General features: G+C 38.2%; 1 protein-coding gene across 2 annotated transcripts; it reads left to right on the top strand.

Moving 5' to 3' along the window:
- Positions 1-271: 271 nt before the first annotated feature.
- pld1b (phospholipase D1b) lies at positions 272-27561 on the top strand. 2 transcript variants are annotated; one of them, XM_057322985.1, is made up of 26 exons: positions 272-386; positions 9607-9783; positions 12558-12724; positions 12986-13128; positions 13219-13330; positions 13417-13482; positions 14850-14908; positions 15028-15120; positions 15281-15433; positions 15534-15683; positions 17358-17441; positions 18271-18352; positions 18475-18585; positions 18660-18848; positions 19253-19469; positions 20212-20340; positions 20813-20931; positions 21214-21327; positions 21399-21509; positions 21684-21772; positions 22296-22409; positions 24013-24062; positions 24986-25120; positions 25629-25782; positions 25876-25993; positions 26208-27561. In XM_057322985.1, the coding sequence occupies exons 2-26, from the start codon at positions 9639-9641 to the stop codon at positions 26430-26432; spliced, it is 3129 nt and encodes a 1042-aa protein (XP_057178968.1). In that variant the 5' UTR covers positions 272-386; positions 9607-9638; the 3' UTR covers positions 26433-27561. The 2 variants fall into 2 exon arrangements, with proteins under 2 accessions (XP_057178968.1, XP_057178969.1); XM_057322986.1 differs by lacking the exon at positions 272-386 and adding an exon at positions 4212-4334.
- Positions 27562-27757: the final 196 nt, after the last annotated feature.

Here is a 27757-nt window from a genome sequence, read left to right on the forward strand (position 1 = left end):
ACCTAGTTACTTGTAATTTGTTTTCTAATGTATTGTTTCTGTACTCTTGCTTGAAATGTATAATTACTCAATTTTATACTTCTTTGTATTTATTTGGCAATAAAAAAATCATAAGCTGTGAGTTAACATATATTTATATATATTTTCAAACAGTGTCAAGACGATCTTTACATATGAATATGGACCTGTGTAAAAACAATAACACTGTGACTGTATATTTAATGACAGCTCAATGAGTGTCTACGCCCGTGCATAATTTAACTGGGCGGGTCTGAAAGTGCAGAAGAGGAAGCGCGAGGCATTTGCTCCACGTTCGCCTCGTTGACTTTATTTCTCAACAGCTGATTCAGAGAATACGCAGACATCAACCTCCGTTTCTTCATCAGGTACGTTTACACCCCATAGGATAAACGAACACCGAACAAGTTGTAACACTCGGAAAAGTACTTATTCTAAGCGTTTAAACCAGTGACATCTGTAGACTTCTAATGCAGTACGAGTTTAACATGCATAGCAACACAGCTTGGATGCGACCGCATTTTATGATAGTCATTGGTTTGCATCACTGCTGAGCACTCCATTAAAGAGACCTCTTGGGATTCAACAGATGCAATGTGTGTGTGACGTCAGAACGTTTACAGATATTTAAACTTTAACGTGACACATTTTAAATAACGCAGTTTTTCTCAGTGCCAACACCCATAACGGCACAAACAACCTGCTGTACCTGCATGGCAACTTTAAAGACACAAACTGATTCTTACTGTCACTGTAGATGAACACCAAATCTTGCTTGCATCTGTGTGTACTGTGTTTTGGTTGTCATGCTTAATAAAACCATATAGCGTTTTTAACCAATATTAGTGTGCAATAAATTTGATCTCAAAATTGGTCTTTTTGTGGACCGAAGAGCAACAGAAGCATCCAAATGAATCTTGTTTAGGGTGCAGACTTTTATATAAGCGTGTGTTATCATCTTATTGTTTGTCCATATTATAGCAGGTCTCTGTATAGAATACAGTAAAGAATAGTCCGAGTCTGTTGGTCATGTGTGATGGTCGGTATTAAAGATCTGCTTCATGGCAAACAGATTGGGAGTGTTCGGTTGACTTAGTGGGAAGAGGTGTAAGTGTGAGTTTGCGTTTGTTTTAATAGTTATACAGCCTTTGTCCTTTGTACAATGAGGCAATAAACGAATTGGCCCACTGTTAACTTACATATCTGACAACGACACCAATACAGATAGTGTGAGAATGTTTTTAACAGAGCCCTTTATCAACGACAGTATGAGGGGGGGGTCGTGGTTCCTGAGGACTGTGGATTACAATCTTGAGATGTATGACAGGTGCATTCATTTATTACTGCGAGACAGCAAGACACACCTTATCAACATACATGAAGTATCTGATGTTTGTTACATCAATAAAAGTGTTGCCAGGTTACACGAGTTGCTGGTCTGGTGTTTGTCTTTTAGCCTGCAGTGATCAGGCTTTTTCCTCTTCGAATGTACACGGGTAAGGTGGTATGAGTTACAGCGGACACGTTTGTTAGTGCAGTGGTTCTCAAACTGGGGGCCGTTGCCCCCTGGGGGGCCCCAAGATGGATCCAGGGGGCCACAGATTTTGTGGCATTTTATGAAATATAGAAATTTATCATAGATTTTATGCAATCAAACATCAGAAAAATGACACCACCAACCAAACGAATTGAGGTTACAGCATTGTATAACTGAATGTTTTTGGTTTAATTAAAATTCTAAGTTTAAGATTATACGTCTTTATATGGGGGGCCGCAAAGCGATGCACTTAACACAAAGGGGGCCTTACAACGAAAAAGTTTGAGAACCACTGTGTTTGTGGACACACATGAGTGTGTTTGTTAGTGGACACACATGAGTGTGTTTGTTAGTGGACACACATGAGTGTGTAAAATGAAAGCTGTTCTCAGGTTGGTTTCAGTGGTGTCGTTTGCTCTCTTTGTGGTCGACAGCGTCACTCTTTGCATCCTCTGTGCATTAGCAGTATATAAAACCACAACATGGTGGTATTGTATATGTGAGAACCTTTTCTTTTACAGTGAATTCATAACTGTTTTAAATCAACATACATTCACCTAAAAAGGGGAAACGGTTTTTCTTTTTGTGGTTTAAATGTGTAATTTTTATCATTAGGGACAGGAAGTTGAATTCATCGAGGGGTGTGAGCTAGTTCTTGAATCTGGGATTGTTCTGTGAAACTGGAACTTCTTTACATGTGACATGTTTGTCAGACTGTCATTATTTCGAAATAACGTACAGAAATAGTCATTACACCGGAGATGTGGTGTTTCACAATGTCCTGTGTAGTCTCTTATAGCTAAAATAGCCAGTCTGAACATGGCAGTGGTTTTGGTAGTGGTTTAAGATTTGTAGTTGTGCTCTGAAAAACACACAGCGTGATTCATTCGTGTGTCACTTTTAATGGCATGACTTCAGGCTTACTAAATGTCCTGTGACCGTAAATTCAGAGTCTGTCTGTCCATTGTCACTTAAGCACTTGTTTTGTACTCAACATGTTTTAAGTAATCGCTCCATTTGATTTGACACAGGTTATACGTTTTTTTTTAGAAAATGTGATTTGTTTGTTATTTAAAAATAGTTTGTTGTGTCAGTACGATTACAATTGACAGAACCGGCCTTAAATTAAATCACAAGCTGTCTTAAATCCAATCACAGTGAGTTGAACAACGTTAAATCCACTTGCTTGCAGGCGTTTTAATTAAAACGCTTCACGCGTCTACCGCAAGAGGGCGGCAGATTTGCGCTCTTTATTATCAACATTTTGCCAGCATTTTCTGAGGCGAATTTGCAAAATTCTATGAAATAATGTGATATAAAATAACGTGTGTTTTTTCTAATAACTTGGAAGCAAATAAAATGGTTTCATCCAACTCAACAGCTGGTCTTGTGTTAATCTCAACGATGAACCAGTGATGCAGTTTATGAACCAAACAAATATAGAAAAAGCTCATTTGAATTATTTACTCTATGAATAAAGTGTACTTTGGTTCAGCTACTGTTTACAAATGTGCTCTGCAGTGCCATATCGATCTTCTCTCTGATCATTAGGCCTAATTTTTAACATTAGACACTGATGTTCAATACAAATGAAATAAACTAGCCTACCACCCAATGGGCCTGCTCTGGAATCTTTTACGTGAACCCAATATTTATTTTATTTATCAATGGTGTTTAAAATGAAAATGAGACTTAACAAACCTTAGATTACAAATGATCCATTTAGGATTACACATTGATCTGTCTGTGCGCTTATAAATGCATTACTTAAAATACACTGCATGCTGTGTACGTGTCATTGATGACTACATTAAGTATCACACGTTAGGAATTACATCATGTTCAAATATGTACATGACTGACAGCTGTAATACATGTTTGAGCATCACCTTATGGAATTACGAAACAAATTCCTTTTGTTTAAAAACAGTATGGTTGTGTTTCTTATCACATTTAACCATCTATGCTGTAACTTCTGTTATTTTCTGCATTATCTATAGTTTCCACCATCAACACAAGAACCACGAGTCTTGCATTTAAAATACGGGTATACAAAATGCGTGTGTGTGTTTGTGTGTGGCTGGTGGGTGTGTCTGGACTGTCATGTCATGTGCCATACAGTCCTGCCAGATGAGCATTTAATAACAGCTTTCTCCCGAAGACGTGAAGAAAAGCACACTGTGGTTTGTCTTGAATGCCACAGTTTGGAGCTGGAATCCAGAATCGGATGCTTGCATAAGATTAAAAGTTTAAAATGGGATGAGAGATGCAAAAGGGAATAAAAGGCAACGATTCTTTTTATTTGTATATACAATGTAGCACAGGCCTTTGGCCTGACAATTGCATGACTATGTTCTTTATAAAGCTGCGTTAAAACAATGTGAATGTATATTATAATAAATTGGCTTAAATCTTTCTAACAAATATTAACTTGGACAGCACATTCTGTCCACACACAGACGCCCATCTCCAAGAAGGAAGTCCAAAAAAGAAAAAACAGTAAATAAACATAGGACAAGAGATGGATGTTGGTGCTTTACTCTTTAAGAATGTGAAGACTCCTCCTCCCTTTGGCATGTGACTACTCCGTTTCAGCCCCTATTGCTCCCCCCACTTGGTCAAATAGTCCAGCGCACACTGCTGTTTGCCTGTGAGCGGTCAGTGTGTGTGCTTTACGGCGTTACACGATTGGTTAGTTTCACTCATCTTTTTAAATAATAAAGATCAAGAAAATCTAGAGGAGAACTCAATGATGCTCTCTCTGCCTCTCTGCGGGCAGGTTAGTGTTCATGTTTTTTTTTTTTTTAATATTCACATTCTAGTTTTTTGAAGTTTATGTAATGTAAATGCATTTCAGAGATGTTAACTCGTTCTAAAATCACGTATTGTTTTATGGCTTGTTGCTGCTTGTGACAATTTGACCGCAACTGATGTTCTGTGAAGCGGTTTGAGACATTGTGCAAATGATAAAAAAATTCAGCTTGACTTAAAATAAATGTAATGTACCGTATGCGCATCGTTCAGTCTTGAGATGTGCATTGGCATTGGAGGTGTGATTCTAATATCAGTGTACATGTATGTGGGTGAGTGTGAGTCACTGCGGCATGTGTATAGGCGCACAATGTATTTCATAACAACGGCAATAATCAGACTGGAATGTGAATCAGGGTCATATTTGGTTACTGATCTGTTCGTTGTTAACACGTCTGAAGGTGGTTTGTTCGAATTAGAAAGTGTGTGATAGGCATGGGCCAAGTATGAGATTTTGACGTTATGTGTCACGGTTTCACAGTATTGCAATTACAACACTAAAATGTGTTATTTTCAAATGTGTGTGTATACAAACAACAACTTTTCAACTGGACACAAATACATTGTATTTTAACCAACGTTCATAGAACATATATGTCAGGTAAAAATAAAGCCTTAAAGTTATTACTCTTTCAAAAAATAATTTTTTGTCATAGGCCAGATATTAGGCCTAAACATCCGACATTGCATTACATGATTTAATTATGTATTTTTGTGTAAACACAGCTCATACCTTAGAAACGGTATCGCAGAAAATGTTAGTGGTTTTGAAACCTTGACTCTTTCAAACCTCGGTATACCTTGGAACCGGTGTTCGGCCCATGCCTAATGTGTGATGATATGCTTTTACAGTAGTGACTAAAAGTGATATTTGTTTTTAATGCTCCATCAGTTTGTATTAAACCATCAAGATGTGATGTGTATGGTACAAAATGGACTGAACACTAAACTTTTAAGATATTTATTGGACAAAGGTATTTGGCTCAAAAGGCAAACCACAGTGTATCAGAATCCCATATTTTATTCTAAATAGAAATCATTAGGAAAACAATTCAATTAAATATAATAAACATACATTTTTATCAGTTGTTAATATTTTGTTGATCCTGTCTTGTAGAAATATTGTCCTGCGCTTTGACAAGAAGCTTCGTGCATGTGTCGTGTGTTATTTTTTGCCAAGCCTCCTTAAATTCTTCTCAAAGCTTGGTTTCAGTTTAAACTCCAAGCACAGTACAGAACACTCATGGGATGTTAAATTATATATATATTAAAGAAATATAACAAATAGACTGTCTTTATGTTGTTTCTACACAGTATATGTGAAATGATTAGAATCAACAAGTATATTTTAAAAGATTTATGCCATGGTAAATTAATCAAGATTAATTTCCCAAAAATGTGTGAATAATTCATTTAATTAAAAACAAGCAAAGATGTCAATTTGGAAATCACTTTCGGCCTGTTCCGTGTTTGTCCCCCTAAACCCATTAACACGCGGAATTGCACGGCACTTATTCCTACAGTAAGTGCCATCCACCTACTGTACTTGACTTGTGTCTAGCTACTTGTCTCATTTACATGTAGTCATTTAGGAGATGCTTTTATCCAAAGCGACTTACAAATGAGGTAAACAATGGAAGCAATTGGAACAACATAAGGACAACATTTTCTCGTGTCCAGTCCTTCCCACCAACCCGGAAACACTGCATTATATTTGCATTCCATAACCAGTTATCTGAATGTGGCTTGTTAAGAAATCTTTCTCTGTGCACACGAATTGTACTCCACCGAAGCCCCAAATTCCATCTGAATCTTTATGACAGACCGCTGATGTTTGTGTCAGTGTAAGATATTTATGTTCGAGTATGTTTAGAAACAAATGCAAGGAAGTAACTTTGTCAATACCGGTTTGATTCCTAGCTGTACAGAATATATGTATAGGTTCTGAAAGAGGTATGTGGGATTACAGGTTGTCCTTCATGTTGATCACACAAGGACACAATATCCCTTTTTCTTCTCCATGTAGAAAGACTTGGTCTGTTGCCAATTGAACGGATACATTTCATCCAAAAGCCACGGTGTGCACATTACTTACAGAAAAAATACAAAAGGAGCAAACCTGTGGAATGAATGGACCACATTTATCTTAACAGCTGCCGATTTCAAAAGCTATGAAATATTTAAGCAACAATTAAAAGGCAAAGTTTTTACGCTTTTTTTAAACAACAAATAATATTAATGCATAAAATGGCTTGCCGAACCCAAAAGTGTTCACATGTTATGAAATTTAAAACTTGTGCATTGTTGCCATAGCAACGTGATGATGTGGTCGCTGTGGTTTGTTGATTGGCAATTTCAGTGAAACTCTGTCAGAGAATGTTTTATTACCAATATATCGAACATCTAAACTTTTTTTAACTGATGTGCATGTTATTGTTCCAACTGCTTCACGATAGTTCTCTGCAAAATTTGCTGAAGCGTTGAGTGCGGTGTTTGTGAGAAATGGTGCAAGTGTGAATGTCTGTGTTTTGCAGACGGTGCAGGATAACTGAACTGCTTACCGAGGACTTTTAACCGTGAATGATGTGTATTTGTGTTTGTACAAGCTTGTCTGTACTTGAGACTTTTTTACGTTTTTTTTGTCGCGACTTGTAGTGGTCCTCCCCTCACAAGGCTCATAATTTGTCCGAATGATTGTATGGATGTAAACAGGATTTGTTTCTATGAGAAGTCCACCACTGTGTGTTTGACAGGTGTGTAACGAAGGTTATTTGAATGTGGCGTGAGTACAGTGTGATTTACATAAAACGGAGAGGAATATTTGAATAAACCCACTAGTGTATCTGTGACTGTTACAAGGATTTTTAGGAAAAAAAAGTGCGTTCCCAATTATGTCATTATTCCTGAATAACCATATGGTTCAAATCACAGGGCAGCTATTTACCAATAATACAAGTGCACCCCTTGAATCTGCTTGAATGTGGAATGACTCCAAAACTATCTAGCCAAGATTGCATTCCAAAAACATGACCCAATGATTTACCTTTACCTTCAAAGTGTGATCGCATACCAAAGTAACAGCACAACTCTCAAGAACAAGCGGAATAATTTGAGGTATCGTTCACGTGCAGGAATGAGTTATATGCTCAAGTTTAATACTCACAGACAGAGGGACAGACTGTTACTAGATATGTCCATTTTTGTGTATCCGACATATCTACTTGATACCCTAGACTGCCTAGACCGTTTTGACTTTGCAATATTATGTTCCTTATAATGTTGCATCACTGGTCGGCTTTAAGGAAGTGAGAGCAGGTCTATTTTGGTCTTCCTTTAGTGGTTGTTATGAAAATTCATCACTCCTTCAGCTATCAGCTCATTCAACAGAGTGGCTGATATTTTTTCGCAAGATGTGATGATTGTAATTGCCTTCGATGGACTCGGGTCACCTCCATGGAAACAAGAGCTGCGCTTCAACAAGGCTCCAGTCCAAGCATTGAGTGTCTCGATTTAATCATAAATGTGCTAAACGCTCACCCGGATGCCCGCCTCCCATTCATCTGACCTGTTCTGTATCAGCATGCTTCCATTTGTAATGTTAGAGAACATTTGAAAAAAGCATGCTGTGGGTATAGTACACCGGGTTAAAGTGTCATTCTGTTTCAGACCAAAATAAAGTCTGTAGACTGCAAAGTGCGTTTTAAAGGGACAGTTCATCCAGGGAAAAAAATCTGTCATCATTTTTTCACCCTCATTCAAAACCTGTATATGACTCTTTCTTTTGTGGAACACAAAAACATAGATTTTCAGAAGTGTCTTTTTCCGTTCAGTGGAAGTCAGTGGGGGTCAATGTTGTTTGGTGACCAGCGTTCTTCAAAATATCTTATTTTGTGTTCTGTAGAAGAAAGAAAGTCACACAGGTTTGAAATGACAAGAGTGTGAGTAAATGATGAAATAATTTTATTTTCGGGTCAACTAATGTTGTGCTGTTGTGTCACTAATCTGGGGAGATGTATTATGGAGAAAAGACAGAAATTGAATGGGTTCATTTTACTGTGTGGCTTTGTAGGGTTCATTGTCCAAATACTGATTAAGAAACATGATATGAGGGATATTAAAAGAAATAACTGAGAAAACTATTTTATACTATACCATTACAGTAAAGGACAGTATTTCTCTGTAAATATAACAAAGCCAGCATATGGTGCACCGTTATGTCACGAATCGTGGTGGTGGAAGAACCCAAGCGCAGGCAGGCAGTGAATTACGGGGTTAAACAAAAAGACTTTATTTAAACAATAAACACAAAACAAAGACCCACAATGGGGTAAAAACAGGAACAAGGATAAACACTAGCACAGAGCAAAAACTAACTAAACACCAGACATGAACTAAACTCAACACTTACTGGACTAGACACGGAACCGCAAAACTGGCACTGAGGCACAAACGGCAGAACGCACGGGTGGCACACTGAACACACGGTAACTGGAAACATACAGAACAAGGACCGAACATAGTACAGATACAATGACAGAGCACAGGACAATGAAACATGAGGACTATATAAAGGGGAGGAAATCAAGAGGGAACAGGTGTGAGACATGAACTAATCAACAAGCAATAACGAGGGAAACAAAAGGGCGGGAAAACAGACAAAGACCGGAGAGAGTATCGAAGACCGAAAGGGTCAAAAAGACTCTCTCCACACATAACAAGGGATCCTGCCGTGATTCTGTCCCATAACCAAGAAAGACATGACATGATGAGGTAGAATCACGACACGTTATGTCAAATAAAGTTCATTTATGAATAATTACATTTGTAATTTATTTCTTTCTCATTGTACAAACCAAATAATAATAATAATACATTTTAAAATACATTTGCTGTTGTAAATGGTCTGTGTATCTGGGTTTGGTATGGTATGTATTTATCTTTGCTGTATAGCTAGCAGTTAAGAAGAATGAGAAACCGAAAACCGAACTGCTATCTTTTCTCCCCGATTTGAACCTTGAGTTTTATTAGTCAGCAGAGACTCCTGTTTCGGTGTTGAATGGGTTTCTGTGATTCTCATTCATCTTTCCTCACAACACAACCACACACACGCATACTGGAAGGAATTACTGATCTTATAAGAAACTGACAAAACGAATGAAGTTTTCTGTCTCTTAAAATACTTATTATTGGGTTGAGCACAATAAGGTTGACTAAAGTCTGTTGTTCTGTATGATTTAAAGGAGTGCCCTGGCCGGCGGGCCGATTGTTAGCCATGTTGCGACAGCAAGACCCTACAGTCAGCACCCTGCATCTGGTGGCCAATGATATGACTGATATCATGGAAAACTTGGACACACGAGAACTCGACATTAGCGATGGAGAAGAGGAGTTTGACGGCCAGGACCCCACTGGTGCAGGTAAAAAAATAAAGACGTAAAATCTAACCTGCACAAAATGATCTAAATTAAAGTGAGGTTGCCATGTTGAGGTTGCCACACCTACATGCCATATATTTCTGTTTTATATAAGTTTCATAAGGACCGTTCACCCAAAAATGAATGAATACATTTTGATCATTTACTCACCTTCACGTCACTCAAAACTTTCTCCTATAGTAGGGTTGTTCCGATACTAATATCGGAAATACCACCAATACCACGTAAAATTCTGGTATCGTATCGGAGAGTACTTGGATCAAAGTACCGATCCGATACCATTTTCTTGAACAGGACCTACTTATGCCCCGCTATCTTTGCTAAACACTGCAAATGGGAAATCACTTCTTCTTCGCTGCTCAGAATGCAAACACAGGAAGTTGTGCCGTGTCGTCACAAGCAACCACTGTTTAGAGCAGTGTTTCTCAACGGGGGCAGTACCCCCCCCCGGGGGGATTCAGAGAATGTCAGGGGGCGATGGAAACTAGATTTTTTTAAAGGGGGGCGTTCGTAAGTTTACACCGAAGATCCAGGTTAGACTAGATTAAACATTTACCTGCAAAATATTATGATCTGTATCAGGAGCAGCTAGGGCGCAAACTGTGTTTTTAATGTAGCCGTGAATGTTTTTGACCACACGCACACACCACGTGATGATTTCAGCCTATCATAGCATGTTCAGCAGTTGCACGCACGCACCCAAAAACCTACCTTGCCTCTTCATCCCGGACATAGCTCTTCGCGGCAGCCGCAACCGATTATTGAAAAACATATCAATAAGCTCTTATTCGCCCCAAGATGCGAGCACCACCTTGACTGTACAAAACGTTTGGACCGCAACGAGAAAATCGTCCGTGCCACACCAGATGTGAAAAACACTTCAAACAGTAATGTATGTGTTTGTACAAGCATTGCGCCAAATTATTTTTCTGCTGGGTGCTCAAACCAACAACCTCATGTAGGATGTTGGAGGGCTTAATTTACCCCGAGCAGTGCGAGCTAGTTTTTAAAAGTAATGTTTTACAGAACTTGAACGCTAACGTGAAGAGAAATGTGCATTTGACATCCTGAGCTGCACATACTGATCGGCATTCAAGGCGACAGAGATTGAAGATCAAACTGCTCCATAAGTGTTTGATTCATTCTCGCGGTGCTTTGATGTCATATGCCAATAGATATGCGCAGTGTGGCAAACACACCAAAATACACTGATGGCCTATAATATTAAATTTGGGATCGCCGCCCCTGTCACGTGAGAGCTCTGTCATGTTACCTTGACGTCAGCTGACTGTAGGGCAGATTTAACTTAATAGTGATAGTGTAAAAATGTGAAACAAATAGGCTAACTACAAATGTATCCATTTGCTTTGGGTAACATCTGTACCTTTCATTGCACATTATATGACAGTTGAGTTTGCACGAACAGAATTTAGCATGAAATACTTATTTGTAAGCCTTGGAAAATATTTTCAATAAATTATATTCACTTCCACTCTAATGACAGCATTTAAAATTAATTACATTTAATTAGATTTTTTTATGTTGTATATATAGTATAAACTCAGTCTAATATATTGTAATCATCTTTGGTTAGAATATTAATTCTCTACTTATCTAATCATTGTCATATCTGAGCCCGAATATTTACACAGCTTGGAAAAAAATCCAATAATTTTTACAATGTAATATGTGTTTATTCTTGTAAGAAGATTGTAGTGTTTATATTTGCCTTATGAACACAAATTATTAATGACAGACCGAAAGGTATTATACCTTTGATGGAACCACACACTGACACACGCATTTAGGCCTATAAACTTGGGGACACTTACACACTTACAATTTTTTGTAAAGTAAGGTGAATGTAAGCAGCATTTTAGGTTTTTATTTTGCATTTAGGGGAGTATTGAAGCTAAGTTCAAACATTCTACTTCACATCGCTTTTGCTCATTGGGAAAGTATGGTAATATTCCAACTGGCCAATCAAATCTGTTATTTGACTTTCAGTGACATGCTTTTTATTTATTATTAATGGTATTTCACTAGGCAAAACAAATATACATTTAATGAGATTACCGATTATCCCAATTCAGTGACATGCATTTTAAATTATATTATAATAACAAATAATGTATTATTATTATTATTATTATGAAGAAGAAATGTAGCCCATTATTTTTGTGGGGGGCAGAAGGGACCTGGAATATGGATGGAGGGCGCTGGCCCAAAAAAGGTTGAGAACCACATGGACCAAACAGCCTTAAGAAAAATAAATAACATTACTGTCAAATGTCAGTCAGATAATAAAAGTACTCTAGTTTACTGTATGTATTTGTTCATGTTTTATTAAGGGATAAGTCTGAAGCACACCATAAAATAATAATTCATACAGGGCTAGTTTTATACACACCCAGGTATCGGATCAGTACTCCGTATCGGCCGATACCGTGAGCCCAGGTATCGGGAAGGGAAAAAGGGTATCGGAACATCTCTATTCTAGAGAACAGAAAAGAAGATATTTTAAAGCTCCCATTAACTTCCATTGTATGGACACAAAACCCCTAAAACATATCTCAAAATATCTTCTTTTGAGTTCCCCATAAAAAAAAGAGTCATGAAGGTGAATGAATGATGACAACATTTTTATTTTTGGCTGAACTGTCCCACTTAAACCCATTTTAAAAAACTGTTTCGTAACCTACAGTATTTAAGCTTCACAGACTATGAGTTAAACACGGTTGTGATTGTGTCCACAGAAAATTGCATCCGCTTCTCAGCCGTGTATAAAACAAAAGGCTTTAAGGAACCTGGAGGACGCGTGTTCATTACCGCTCTTCCCATAACCGCCAAAATCCTGGAGGTGGAACGCTTCACTTCTGTCCAGGATCGCTTCAACGTCACTACCCAGAGAAGCGTTTCTAAGGTAAGATCTTCCACTCCCATTCTCTTTCATGAAGTGTCAGCATGTGGGCTGAGGAGGTATATCTGTTGCCCGGGAGATTTAGAGGTTGGCAAGGCGATTTACATGTTGCCCTGGAGATTTGGACACTATATACAAAAATACTTGGCACATGCAAAAATTGCTTTTCTGTAGAAGAATAACAAAAGTCTTATCACCCATCATTAGTCATGTTTTGGGAAGCAGCTTGTTTTAAATCCGAGGCTGATCTTCTGATGTGTCCAGGTGCTTCCTTCAGTATTTAAGATAGAAATGAGGCACGGAAACTTCACCTGGTTGATCAAGAGGAAGGAGAAACATTTTATGGAGCTTCACCGTGAACTTCGCACTTACAAGGCCTTCATGAGAATCCCAATTCCCACCCGCAGGTGAGAGCATAGGTGGCATACTGTTGCAGATATATCATGAATGTTGAATTTTGATCTAGTTGAACAATTTTTGGTTCGTCTGGCCCATAGTCACGCAGAACGGAGGCAGACGGTAAACAGAAACCTGGAACGGAGCATGCCGAGTCTGCCACGGGGAGGGGGAGAGGAACTGGCCAGGGAAGAGCAAGTGTCTAGTAGAAGAGTCAGTTGTCATTTTTTATCTCCTTTGACATGTTTCAGCTGTCTGCCACATTATATGGTGTCTGACTGATGTGTTTCTTTTAACAGAGGCAACTTGAAGATTACTTGAATAAGCTGCTTAAAATGCCAATGTACAGAAATTACCACGCAACGGTATGTATACACAGAAATAAAAAATGTCTTTGAAATGGATAACTTGGACCAAATAATGGCGAAAAGGCAGCCAATAGGAGCCCAGATAGAGCCCAATTATGGAAGCATATTGGTAGCAATTTTAAAATTGAAATGCAATTTGCAAAATGACAATGCAGTGTGTGAAATGACAATGCATTTATGTATTTAAATATACATTGAAAATAACATATGTCAACAAGTTATTTTTGAAAATGCAACTATTCCGATTCAGAGTGTTAAAATATGCATTTAAATTACATCTTAAAAGTAGTGTAGGAACTGACAAATGTAAATTATATTATTGAATTTTCATTTTGCACCTAATGTTGCACATATGTTATTTCAAATGTATATTTAAAGACATAAATGCATTGTCATTTTACGTTCTGCATTGCTATTTTGCCAATTGCAATTCAATTTTAAAATTGCTACCAATATGCTTCCATACCCAATAGATAGGAAATCCTTTAATACTGTTTAAAAAGCGTCTCATGGTAAAACCTTATAAAAGGAAGTTAATAAAATGTCAAAAAAAAAAATTTTCCTCATTTTCGGCAAGGGGTGGCTATTTAAAAATGCTATAATATAAAAAAGTTCTGATTTACGTTCTTGTTTTAGTTGCAACATAATACCCATAGTTGCATTTTGTTACAATTTCGCCACATTGGAATTAAAAGGTTCTGTCTGCATTCTGACCAGTTTTATGTTATTGAGCCTTCTTAAGTTTTTACATTCCATTTGACTTCCTTCATATAAACTCAACTCACTTTTATTGTCACATCACCATGTGTGGTGAGTGAAAGTCTTGGGTGCGTACTCCATACAAAGTAGAATGCAGTTGGACAGACAACTGTATGACAAACAACTGTATGACTTTACAGACTTAAGTGACAGTATGTAGTGCAGACGAACAGTGCAAAGTATAAATAGACAGATACAAAAAAGACAATATACATTATACACATATGGACAGTATATACACAAGATATACACATTAGACGTTGAACATACACATTAAATATGCAGGTGTACACATGAACGTGTATGTATAATGGATCAACCATATAGTGTACATAGTACAAATATAAGTACAAAGTCCGGTAATATAGGTAAACCTTTTTGTTTTCTAAAAAAAGTCCCAAAATAAACATCACATAATGAAAATAAATTGTCAGAATAAGAATATGTGACCTCAGTTTTGACAATAATGTAAGACGATTGTGACGATATGTTGAGTTTATCATTCTAAAATGTGTTAAAAAAGCCATCATCCTAATTTTTTAAACAAAGTCTTTAGTTTGGAAAATAGCTGATAATTCAATGCTTTCAAACTGTTTTTGTCACAGATGGAGTTCATTGACGTGAGTCAGTTGTCATTCATCCATGACTTGGGACCAAAAGGCTTGTAAGTGTTTCCTGCTTATTGCCTCAACATTTTAGAATATGAGAACGGATAAATGATATATAATGTAATTCTTGTGTTTTGCATGATTGATCCTTGACCTTTGTTGAATTCTTTCTTAGAGAGGGCATGGTGCTCAAAAGGTCAGGAGGTCACCGTATTCCTGGACTGAACTGCTGCGGCCATAGCAAAATGTGCTACCGCTGGTCCAAAAGGTTAGTGTTGCATTCTCTAAAAATACATATTTACAGGTCGGAATTTGTGGAAAAAACATTAAAATCACAATATAGAGTATTGATCTTCTCCATCTCTTTTGAACAAAAGATTAAAAACATTGTGAGTTTTATCCAAACACCTGCTTGATGACCTTGACAGGTGGCTGGTGGTGAAGGACTCTTTCCTCGTGCTTATGAAACCAGACTCGGGTGCCATCTCATTTGTCCTGCTTGTGGACAAGGAGTTTGACATCAAAATGGACACTAAAGACACAGAGACAAAGCATGGCGTCCGGATAGACAGCCTGTCCAGGTGTGTGAACACCACGAGCTGAGGCTCACGTGATAATCTTGACACGATATGTGGTTGATAAGCGTAACATTAAAGTCACAAAACTGTGTGCTTCTCACAGGGCTCTGGTGCTGAAGTTCACCAGTTACCGGCACGCCCGCTGGTGGGGTCAGGCTTTAGATGAATTTGTGAAGAAGTATGGCAGTAATTTTCTTAAGGAACATCGCTTTTCATCCTTTGCTAAAATGCAGAAGAACATCCCAGCCAAATGGTAAATATCGCACCACACAGAGGGTTGAGTTGGAATTGGTTTCAGCTTGGAATTTTTCCTCGCTTGAATTACATGCCTGTAATTAGGGATGTCAGACATGAAGTAGACCTCTTATCTTGCTTGTTGGTAAGAATAATGGAGCTTTTCCACTACATAGTACTGCACGGTACGGCGCCGAACAGCTCACTTTTGGGGAGTTTTCCACTGGGTAAAGTACCTAGTACTTTTTTTAGTACCACCTCGGTTGAGGTTCCAAGCGTATCGTACCGATACCAAAATGAGACGTGTTTACACGCAGGTCACTGATTGGGCGGAGAGAATCATTACCAGCGTCACTGGATTTGCAACACATGAATACGCATTTTTAATACGTAATATTGGCATTTCGTTATATGCTTCGTCCGTGACAGTAAAATAGAGATTGAGACCCTTAACGCAATGCTAAATGCTACATTAGCTTACCCTTGTGTGCCGTCGAGCAAACCGAATGATCGTTGTCTGCTCATTTCTGTAAGATTTCCCAAACTCTCTGGTATTTTAGCAGTGTTTTGTTTTGCTGCCATCCGCCAACGATATGCTCCATTACTCCTGTGTTGTGCGCATGTTTGTCGCGTTCACAATGATGCTACAGCAGTTGCCAAGCAAACTATGAAACCGGTAAAAAAAACACAAGGTATCAACATCTTAGCAACCACATGACAAAACCCTGGTGACCACCGACAATAGCCTACCAAAATTTGGGTTTACTAAGACACTAAGTCGCTAATTTTTAGTCTAAAAAATGCTTTATATTTAAGTATTTTTGCCTTGTTTGGCAGTGCACAAATCAAAAAAACTTTCATCCAAGGTTTAATTCTTCAGAAGCAAAAAGATCTAAGATATGAATGCTTAAAGCAATGTATATTATAGTATATAGGTATATATATTATATTATAATATTCGTTTTGAAATGATCCTGAAAAGCCCAAAAGACAACTGGCAGAAGCAGAGCTCATGTTTCCCAGCACAGATAGACATTTGAAAGCTCTTGTGTCTTCAGGTGAAGTCTGTTTCACAGGAGTAACCTGAGAGAATGAGAGGGAGAGTGTAACTGTAGACCTCATCATCTTCTGACCCTGTAGAGGAGCGTGATGGTCTCTGGAGCAGTGCCTTCATTTGCTGAACCGGCCTGATGAATTGTTGTTCATTCTTGCTGCATTAAGCCCCATTGGTCCTCTTGTTCAATGAATAATGAAAATTATGTAATTAAGTTTGAGTAATATGGCCATTTATTGGCTTCATCACAACAGTGTACAAAATTGCTTTGCACAATGAGCTTGGAGATGGTCTCACGATTTTCAAAGACTTAATCGAAATTACAGCCATAATCAAAAGCACTTACTGTAAATACATTTTATTTATATTCTTTTTGACACATTTTACTTTGATGTATTTTGCAGATGCTTTAACAATATCAATGTTGTCTTCTTTAGCTTGATTATATAAAACTTGGTGTTATGGTTCTGTTGGGATTATTATTGGCCCTTGCATGATTTATTTTTTGTCATGTTCCTGTGAAGACATCTGCGTAAGAGTCATTGTAAATGATTAACCGATTGGGTTGTACAAAAGCAGTGACAGAATTCTGATGTCTGATCAGGCCCGCCCACTGATCTGTGATTGGATGTGTTTCAGGTATGTGAATGGAAAACAGTTCATGGAGGATGTGGCAAACGCACTGGAGGAGGCAGAGGAGGAGATCTTTATCACCGACTGGTGGTATGTTGAGATAAACCAATCCAAATCCATCATTAACTTGACGCTGGGTGCTATTGATTCATTTTGAAACATATTACTTATATCAGATGAACTACAACAGTGACCTCATCGGCAAATCATTTAAAAAAAAAGAATGAACTTTGCTATAGATCTTTAGAACATCTTTAGACGAGGGATAGTTCGCACGAAAATGAAAATTCTTATCATTTTCTCAACCTTTCAAACCTGTATGACTTTCTTTCTTCTGCAGAACACAAAAGAAGATATTTTGAAGAATGTCGGTAACCAAACAACATTGGCCCCCCCATTAACTTGCATTGTATGGACACAAAACCACAGAGACATTTCTCAAAATATCTCTTTTTGTGTTTCACAGGAAAAAAAATCTTATAGGTGATTTATCCTATTGATGAAGAAAGATTCACGATTGGGGAACTATCCCTTTTAAGGATTATAAAAAGTCAGCTAGTCATCATTGCGAAATAAACTCGCAAAGAGATGTGTGACAATGACCGACTGACTACATTTTAGTCCAAATTAAGGCGCTAGAATAACAAAAAAGAAACACTTTGGTACACGTTGCACGCACCTTCTCAAAGGACACCCCCAGCTAAGAGCAACGGCCAAAAAGATCTGTTACCTTCATCAGACAGATGCCCGGTGCTCTGTTACAACATCACTCAAGTCACTGTGCCAGACATCCTAATGTCGTAATCCTTCATCATAATACGTTTGAATTTATGTCGGCGACAGTGTGATGTGAGACTTGACGTTTATGCATATTTGATGTTTCCCTTGCTGATGAGGTCGCCGCTTTGTGTCACTGCAGGCTGAGTCCAGAGATCTTCCTCAAGAGGCCTGTTGTCGAGGGCAACCGCTGGCGACTCGATTCTGTCCTGAAACGGCAAGCGGTGAGTTCATCCAACCCTATGTCACTATCCAGCCCCAGCAATAAAGCAGCTCTTGTTCAATAATTCACTCTTTGGGGTGTTTTTCTAGGTTATATATTAATATGATGTGTTTTATCTTGCAGCAAAAAGGTGTGCGGATCTTTGTGATGCTGTATAAGGAGGTGGAGCTGGCGCTTGGTATAAACAGTGAATATAGCAAACGGACACTACAACAGCTTCATCCTAACATCAAGGTGAGAGAAACGATATTCAAGTAATAAAACAAAAATGAAGGAGATGATTGGCTGATTGTCTATTGTGTTTTTAGGTAATGAGACATCCTGACCATGTGTCGTCCTCCGTGTACCTGTGGGCACATCATGAGAAGATCATTGTGGTTGACCAATCGGTGGCTTTCGTGGGAGGCATTGAATTGGCATACGGGCGCTGGGATGATCAGGAACATCGGTTGACTGACATAGGAAGTGTCACGAGGACTCTTCCTGTTTCTGCGGAGGTTAGAAATATGTTGCTACTATTTGTAGTCAGACGGCCAATTTGCTCTTTATTCTTAAAGGGATAGTTTTTCTAAAAATCTTTTATTATTAACTTACCCTCATGTCATCTAAACCTGCATGACTTTCTTCTGCAGCACAAAAAAGAAGATATTTCAAAGTACGATTGTAATCAAACAACATTGACATTTCTCAAAATATCTTCTTTTTTTGTTACACACAACAAAGAGTCTTATACAGGTTCTGAACATCATAAGGTTGATAAAACGATGACAAATGTTGTTTTTTGGTTCAACTGTCCCTTTAACATATAATAAGGGGTCTATCAAAAGGTGTAGAGGTCTCCAAAGATATGTTCCCAGAGGGCTCGTAGGACCTTTAATTCATTGCTATTCATGTGTCACAGAAAATGTCTGAAGGTTCTTCCACTATGGCCGCTCCACCAAACGGGGCCAGTGCGGCGCACAGTAACGGTAGAAGTGTACCCGCGGATACCACAGACCAGCCCAAACTGAAAGGACAAGGAAAGATCAAGAAGACCCGTTTCAGCATCCGCAGGCAGCTGCAGAAACACGGGCTGGCACCAGCAGACAGCGTGAGCAGCGCCGAGGGCTCAGAAGAAAGTGAGTACGCCCCCATCCCTGAAACTGACCGACCCAAACTCCCACTCTCAGCTGTTATCACACATCATTTATTTTGCAGTGTCCGCTGGCAGCGCTTTGATAGGACTGACCATCTTGTGTAAATGATAACTAGTGAAGGCTTTTGAAAAACAATTGTCTATAAAACTCTCAAGTAAATGTAGATGTGCTCATTAAATCTTGTTGGGATATTTGTAGTATTGACCGTTTCCAATAGATCACCTCTCAACAAAAATTATTTGTCATTTTAGCTCTTAAGATTGTCCAAGATTACAAGCATGCCCATTTTCCATAGGCTATTCTAACAGTATTTGCAGCCACCAAAATTTGATCCCTCTTAAATGGATCGAGCTGAGGGTTACCATGCCCTCCTGCTTGTGTCCCAGCGGTGAGTAAGAATCAAGCTTGGGTGTGATGTTTCACATGTAAAAGGTTGCCCTGAATTTGGATTTCACATTTAGTGATCACGGGACAACCTTTCTGAACACTCGGAGCACTGTGTGGTTTGCTGTGGTTTCCAGATGCTTCCCAAATGAGTAAGAACCAGAATATCCAATGATTGCAAATTCCAAAGTAATTATAATGCGTTAACTTATTTTATTTTATTTTATTTTATTAAACTAAAGGAGTTTTGCCTTCGGCCGTGTGCTGCATGGTTTTGTGAAAAACGCTCGTGTGGTTGTGTTTTATGCCTCATTGCTGAGTGTCTCATCAATGTTCTCAGATGCAGAAGCAGCCCAGGATCTGCAGGCAGACATCATCGGGCTGATGGGAAACACACGCTTCTGGCATGGCAAGGACTATTGCAACTTTGTACATAAGGACTGGATCCAGCTGGACAAACCCTTCGACGGTGAGTACTTGCATTTCCGTTTAATACAATAAAGAATTACAATGAATTGCACCCAGAATAAAACCTTGTGTTTACATAATATAAATACGCACAGTGCACATATGCAAACAAGACTTTTATTCTGTATGCGATTAATCCAGCGCTGGATTTTTTATGTATCTGTGGATATTTAACATCAACCTGCCTGGGACTACAGATGGAAATAAGCCTGTATGGCTCAATTTGGCATATTTACATGTACTTAAGTGTTCATGTTAATGAATGTGTATTGTCCCATTTCAAAAATAAATAAAAAACAATTCATTGGTATTTCATCTATATTGCTAATCATTTGTAAACTGGAATAAAAATGTAAAACGTTTATTCAAATATGAACATTTCAGTGTTTTTGAAATGTATTTACTGTCATTTAATTATTTAATTTATTTATATAATTTTTATACTTTATTAAAAAAAAGTTTTCTTTTTGCAGATTTTATTGACAGGCACTTAACTCCCAGAATGCCCTGGCATGACATTGCCTCTGTGGTTCATGGGAAAGCAGCCAGAGATGTAGCGCGGCACTTCATACAGCGCTGGAATTTCACCAAGGTGAGAAAGCCAACGAAATCATTTCACTTACATCCTAACACTATATATCCTTGTTCCATCCCATAATATTTTCTGTTCCTATGTGGGTAGTTGATGCATACCCACATAGTGTTCATAGGCATTCTTGTTATCTACATTACCATGTCAGGTTACAATCTCCGAGTGTATATAAAGCAAAGTATGTAGATGTAGATTTTACAACACTTACAAGTTTATTATCCAACTTCACAAATGATATAGTATGACAAATTCTTTTCATACGACTATTTTGTGTACATTCAGATCATGAAGCCCAAATACAGGTCCCTCTCGTACCCGTATCTTCTTCCTAAATCTCACACGACTGGAAGTGAGATCAAGTATCAGGTTCCTGGATGCTCACAAGCTAACGTTCAGGTGCGGGTTTTATCTAAGTGTCAGTATTCCCATCAGAGCTTTATAATCCTATTTCCCCTCTCTCTGCTCAGGTATTGCGTTCTGCCTCAGACTGGTCAGCGGGCATAAAATATCATGAAGAGTCGATTCACACGGCTTACGTCTACGTCATTGAACACAGCAAACACTATATCTACATCGAGGTACATGTGTTGATGTTTGTTTTCTCTTCATGAGCAGAAATGTTACGAATAATAATAATAAATGTTAAAATCACTGTTCCTGTGGCTTCTACTAATATACATAATGTGTAGTATTACAAAACATTTTCAATAACAGCCTTCATACGAGTTAAAATTGAGTTTTATGTCGTATAGAACCAGTTCTTCATAAGCTGTGCAGACAACAAAACCGTTCACAATAAAATCGGAGACGCCATCGCTCAAAGGATCATTAAAGCTTATCGGTGAGCTGTCTGCATTCAATAACTCAATTCCTTCTCTGTTTTCCAGAAAGCGCACACACCCTGACGGCATTCCTCACAGAAAACGTTCTGTTTGACATGAAACACCTTTAAGCTTTCATACAGTATATTAACACGCCTATGACACACACAAGCACATTCGTTGTTTAATGAGAAACTTGTAAATCAATACTGTGTGTATGGACAGATGTGGATTTTTCAGATTTGCTTAAAGACAGAAAGGTATTCTTTAACGGTTAAAGAATAGCCAGCTATGATAAGATCGACCGTGAGTCAATAACAAGCTGTCTCTAAACTTGTGATTTTCTAGACGCTTTTATCCAAAGTGACTTGCGATACACTAAAGTTATACATTTATTTCAGTATCTGTGTTGTTCCCTGGAAATCGAATCGGATTCACAGGAAGTCCTATTGAAAGTTTGCATATCCTTAATAGAAAGCTACCATTTGTTCTCACAGTTTCTGTTTTATTTTTCCCTCTCTTGTTTTTTCTTCGGGCTCACAGGGAGGGTAAGAAGTACCGTGTTTATGTGGTGACGCCTCTGCTTCCTGGTTTTGAGGGGGATATTAACACTGGCGGTGGCAGTGCCATACAAGCAGTCATGCACTTTAATTACAGGTAACAATGAATGTTTTACTTTTATCTTTTTAATGTCACGATTTAGTAACAAAGTAACTTTCTTGTTTCTAAAGTTCTTGATCAGTGCACATTTTTGTTGTGTTTTTAACATCCTCTTTGCACATGAAACGCTGAAGAGTTTTTACACACGTAGACCTGTCCAATATAGTTCATAAAACTAGAAAACAAGCTGTTTTACAAGTTCGTTTCAATGAATTCTCTTTGTTTTGACTGGGGAGGAAGTTTTAAGTGCTGAAAGTTTCAATGTTTTTATAGATTTGTAGGACAAATGTCAAGAAGCAATGCTTGTTACCCCATTGAAACCGCAGTATGTATGCACCCACTTAGTAACAGGCTTGAGACGTGAAAAGTTGTGTATTTTTACTACATTTTCATGTTTTTAACAATTTTACTGTTTTTTTTACTGTTTTACTTCACTACATTATAAAGCGTAATATCATTGATTTGCACTCCACTACATTTCATAAATACATACAAGTCGGCATCTAGTGGTGAGTTTGAGAATTGCAACCAACGGCTCACTCCCCCCTCCCTTATTAAAGGGATAGTTCATCCAAAAATGTCATCATTTACTCACCCTCAGGTTGTTTCAAACCTGTATAAATGTCTTTGTTCCAGTGAACACAGAGAAAGATATTTGGAAGAATGTTAGCAATATTCAGGTCTGGGACATCATCCACTACCATAGTAGGATAAAAATATTATATTTTTTTGTTCTGTTGAACACATAATGAGGTATTTTAAAGAATTTAGGAAAACAAAGAGTTCTCGGACACCTTTGACTACCATTTAATTCTTCCTACTAAGGTAGTCAATGATGTCCCGGAACTGAAAATTACTAACATTCTTCCAAATATCTTTCTTTGTGTTCAATTTATACAGGTATGAAATTACACGAGCGTGAGTAAATGATGACAGAATTGTCATTTTTGGATGAACTATCCCTTTAAGCACTCTGGTGGCTGCACAGAAATAAGATGCTGAAGGAGATAATGTATTTACGAAACAAGCTCTGTAGAGCAGTTTTTCCATTAAGGGCTACTGTTGAAGCAACATGGTGAATGCCGTACATCCACCGTGTATGTAGATAGAAATAGCTCATTCAAAGGTAATAAAAAAATAACAACGCTCCATTTATGTAAGGTCTGAAGACATAATTATGTTTATTATATAGCTAATGAAATATGTCAAATCAATGTTTAATCATCAATAACTTAAGTAGCCGTGTAATAAGAGGGTCCTCCTGATCACATTGTCGTGGGTTTATTCTTGCGATAACAACCAGCTGTCTGTACCTTATCCCTTACATAAACACTTGAAAAGTACAGAAAAATGTTCTCAAGCGGAGTCAAATAATTCACTACAGTCCACCTCTGAGGGCTTTACAGTGCAATTACAGTCTCTTTGTGATATAAAAATAGATAGAAGATATAATACAAGATAGAATAATTGAATGTCACATGAACCATAAAAGTTCTGCTGGCGCTGAAAACTACAATTACAAAGGGAGTGTTCTGTTTGGCTTCTAATTAGTTTTTCTCCGAATGATTTTAGCACTCTTAATCTTCTTCTGTTTTCACAGGACCATGATCAGAGGAGACTGCTCTATTATCTCACAGCTGAAGAGGGAAAGTAAGTACAGTGCTTGAATAAAACCATCATAAATGTTTTATCTCTGAAGGGAGTGTCGGAGACTCTCTGATGTTCTTCCTCGCGTAGAGCCATTCCAGACACTAAAGTTCTACTCGTCCTCTCTGGCTTAAAAAGATCAAGACACTATTGACTGCATTGATTGATGGGTTTGAGGCTTTTTGGAAATTACCAAGCACACAAGCAGGAGAGCAAGAATTTCCTGTTGCACTGCCCTGTTACCCATAATGCCTTTGTGCTTCCCATGCCAAAAATACAATTGCACAATTGAGTCTTGTTATAAAGCGGGTTTGCTCCAACAGGTGCTTTCCTGAGCAGCAACTTCATAATCCACCCACCTCAGATTGCTGTTTTAAGAACGTGCAACAGTGTCCTCTAGTGGTTGTCTATGTCATTGCAATAGACAAACATGCTTTAAATTGTGGTCCCTTGAGAATGATAGGTCAGTACATGGAATGGGTGTTTTATCACACACCATCTACTCGCTGTCAAAGTGAAAGTTGTAGCGTAACTGGGGTGAAGAGCCTGCACCCATTAACCCTGCTGTGTGAGAGCTGGAGTGGTTGAATTATCCAGCATGTCTGTGGTGTTCTGTTGCATCTCTGCTGGATCTGTGTTCTCGCTGTGTCTCTGGCAGATATAGATGCACATCGCAGGAGCTGTTCTTATTTGTGGGTTTACATTTGGTTTTCTGTGTTTTTGAATGCAGTGGGCATTTATTGAGTATAAAACATGTTATTTGGGGGGGGGGGATGCCTGCTAATGGCAGAATTGATCCCATTGGATGTGTTTTTACCCAAGTGAACGTAAAAGGCATTTGAAGAGTAGGGTTATCGTGGGATGTTCCCAGTAGGTTTATATTGTATTTGACTGAACTCTTTATGTCTCTGTCCGTCCCTCTTCAGTGGGAGATCAGTGGATAAATTACATCTCATTTGGGGGTCTGAGGACCCACACTGAGCTGGAGGGAAAGCTGATGACTGAACTGATATATGTGCACAGTAAGATGCTCATCGCTGACGACAACACCGTCATCATCGGTGAGTAGAAATAGACATTCTCAGACAGGAAACACAAATAATCACTGCATGTTATCATAGAGCTCTTCTGTGCTAATGTACCAATGATGTGAACGTCATGAAGCACGTTTAGAAACAGATAAAATGGCTCCCCCTAATGTTAAAATGCGGCACTGCAGTTCACAGGAAAATGTGTAATATTTTTGAAATGCAGTGTGATTTAAAGGCACAATATGTCAGATTTCAACAAAAAACACTAGCACAGTGCTATATTTTTATCACTTGGTCGATTATCCTTAATATTTTCAACTGTTTGAATCCAGAAATATTCAGTTTTATCCAGTATAGCCCTTTTTATTGCGCCGCCGCTTTGTATTGGCGTCATGTCCATGTTATCCTCGCTTTATCCAGTATTCAACAGTATAACATAAAATCTTTATTTTTTTAAATAAATATGCATGACTTTGCACCACTTTTAGGATATTTATCAATGTAAATAAATAAAAACGTCTCCTGTTTCCTCTGTCAGGTTCTGCCAACATCAATGATCGGAGCATGCTGGGTAAGAGAGACAGTGAGGTGGCTGTAATTTATGAGGACGTTGAGACTGTGAAGTCCATCATGGACGGCGAGGAATATCAGGCCGGACGTTTCGGACAGAGTTTGCGCCTTGAGTGTTTCAGGTCAGACACGATCAAACCTGTTTATTGATGCATTTCAATTGTAAAGATGTTCAAAGACATCTTGTTTTTAGCTTTTTCTCTTCTAATCAACAGGATGATTCTGGGTGCGAACACGGACCCCAGCATTGATGTGACAGACCCTATAAGTGACCAGTTTTACAAGGAGGTGTGGATGACCACTGCTGCCCGGAACGCAACCATCTACCAGAAGGTCTGGCCAAGTGTTTTCTTTGTACTTTTCTGTCATCTTTGGATTTTGACATCATTATTGTTTCTTCCCATTTTATAATCAATTCAAAAATGATTGAAGAATATGTGAAATGACTTGTTATTTCTGCATCACTTTAACATTTATGCACTTTCTGCTATCACCCTGCTCTTTTAAATGTCATACGACTTGACTAAAACATTTTCTTTTCCTCCAGGTGTTCCGCTGCTTGCCGTCCAGTGACGTGAGGTCAATTCTGGAGCTAGAAGGGTTCCTCTCAAAGCCTGGTTTGGAGAAAGAGGACCCTGCCCGTGCCCAAGAGGAGCTGAAGAAGATTCGGGGTTTCCTAGTCCAGTTTCCTCTCCAGTTCCTCAGCGAGCAGAACCTTCTGCCACCTATGGGATCAAAAGAAGCTATGGTGCCCATGGATGTGTGGACATAAGACATTTGAAGGTGACCTGCAACTACAAATCTACTTAAACTACAACTACAAATCCAGCAGGAGTTGCAGGCAAATGCTAAGCAATCTCACCAGAATCACTGGATTGTTATGTACTGAGAAAGAAATCGCGTCTGAAGGAGTTTTAGCCATTAGTTGTTTACTGGGATCGAGGAGAACAGCAAAGCGGGTTTGTTTCATCCCTGTTTGAAGCTTGATTATCTTAACGTTTTTTATATACTGTACATTGAGATATGTATATGATTCTAACACTATGCAACTAATACTGTTGTTGGGAACTTTAACCATATGTTCTACAAGATGTGGATGGTTTTTTGCTTTCTCAAACCCTCAGTTGGATGCTGTAGGTAGGAGAAAGATGCTTTAATGTCATTATGTTCATTGTCTATTATTCAACTGTTTGTGCCCTGTAAAATGCATTGAATATGAATTATTCTCTGCATCCAAGTGCCAACTATCAACTTTTTGTGTAACCTTTTTGTATATGCAGCACAAAGCCCACAACTTTCCTTGTGTTTCTGAGCCCTGTGATATATTGCAACATAATTTATGGATTTTTGATGTCCTCTGGTACAAAATCACCATGTTTTGGTGGCCTTATTTATTTACGGTGTTCCCTGTCATAATGCTGGGTATAAACTCCACCAAATCGTTCATCTATTATGATGTATTACAGTATGTAAGAATACATCGATCAGTATTCAGATAATACGCGTTACTTTATTTTCCATATTGTACAATATACTGTTGTACGTAACATGCTATGCCTGGAACTCTTATGGAGTTTACTAAATATTGCTGAAGTTCTGAATCAATCATACATTCCAGTAAGCAGAACTAGTCAATTACATACAAGTTTAATATAAATAATGTAATTAATTAATTGCAAGTAGGTTTTTGTTAGCCAATCAATCTAAATTCTGAGCTGTTTACTGCTTATCTGCACTATTATAGTATCAGCTGATATTTTGTTTTCCATTTAATCTTTCTTCCCTTTTTCATGAATTGCATTTTTTGCACACAATATGTCTTATCAAACAGATAAATGACTAGCGTTGGAATGTGTATGAAACATGAGCATTGAGGTGATTAAATAATGATTTTTACACTACTGTGGTCTGTAGGTGGAGTCATTGAGTTCTGTGACGTCTATACACTACCATTCAGAAGTGTTGGGTCACTGGAATGAAATGTTTCTCATGGTCTTAAAATCCTCTTGATCTAAAGGCACATGTCTGAATGTTAGTTATGTGGAGAAAAACATGTACATTTTAGTTTAATACAAAACAATTTATTCAAAAACTGAC

This window comes from Triplophysa rosa, linkage group LG23, assembly GCF_024868665.1.
Source record: "Triplophysa rosa linkage group LG23, Trosa_1v2, whole genome shotgun sequence".
Lineage (NCBI taxonomy): Eukaryota > Metazoa > Chordata > Actinopteri > Cypriniformes > Nemacheilidae > Triplophysa > Triplophysa rosa.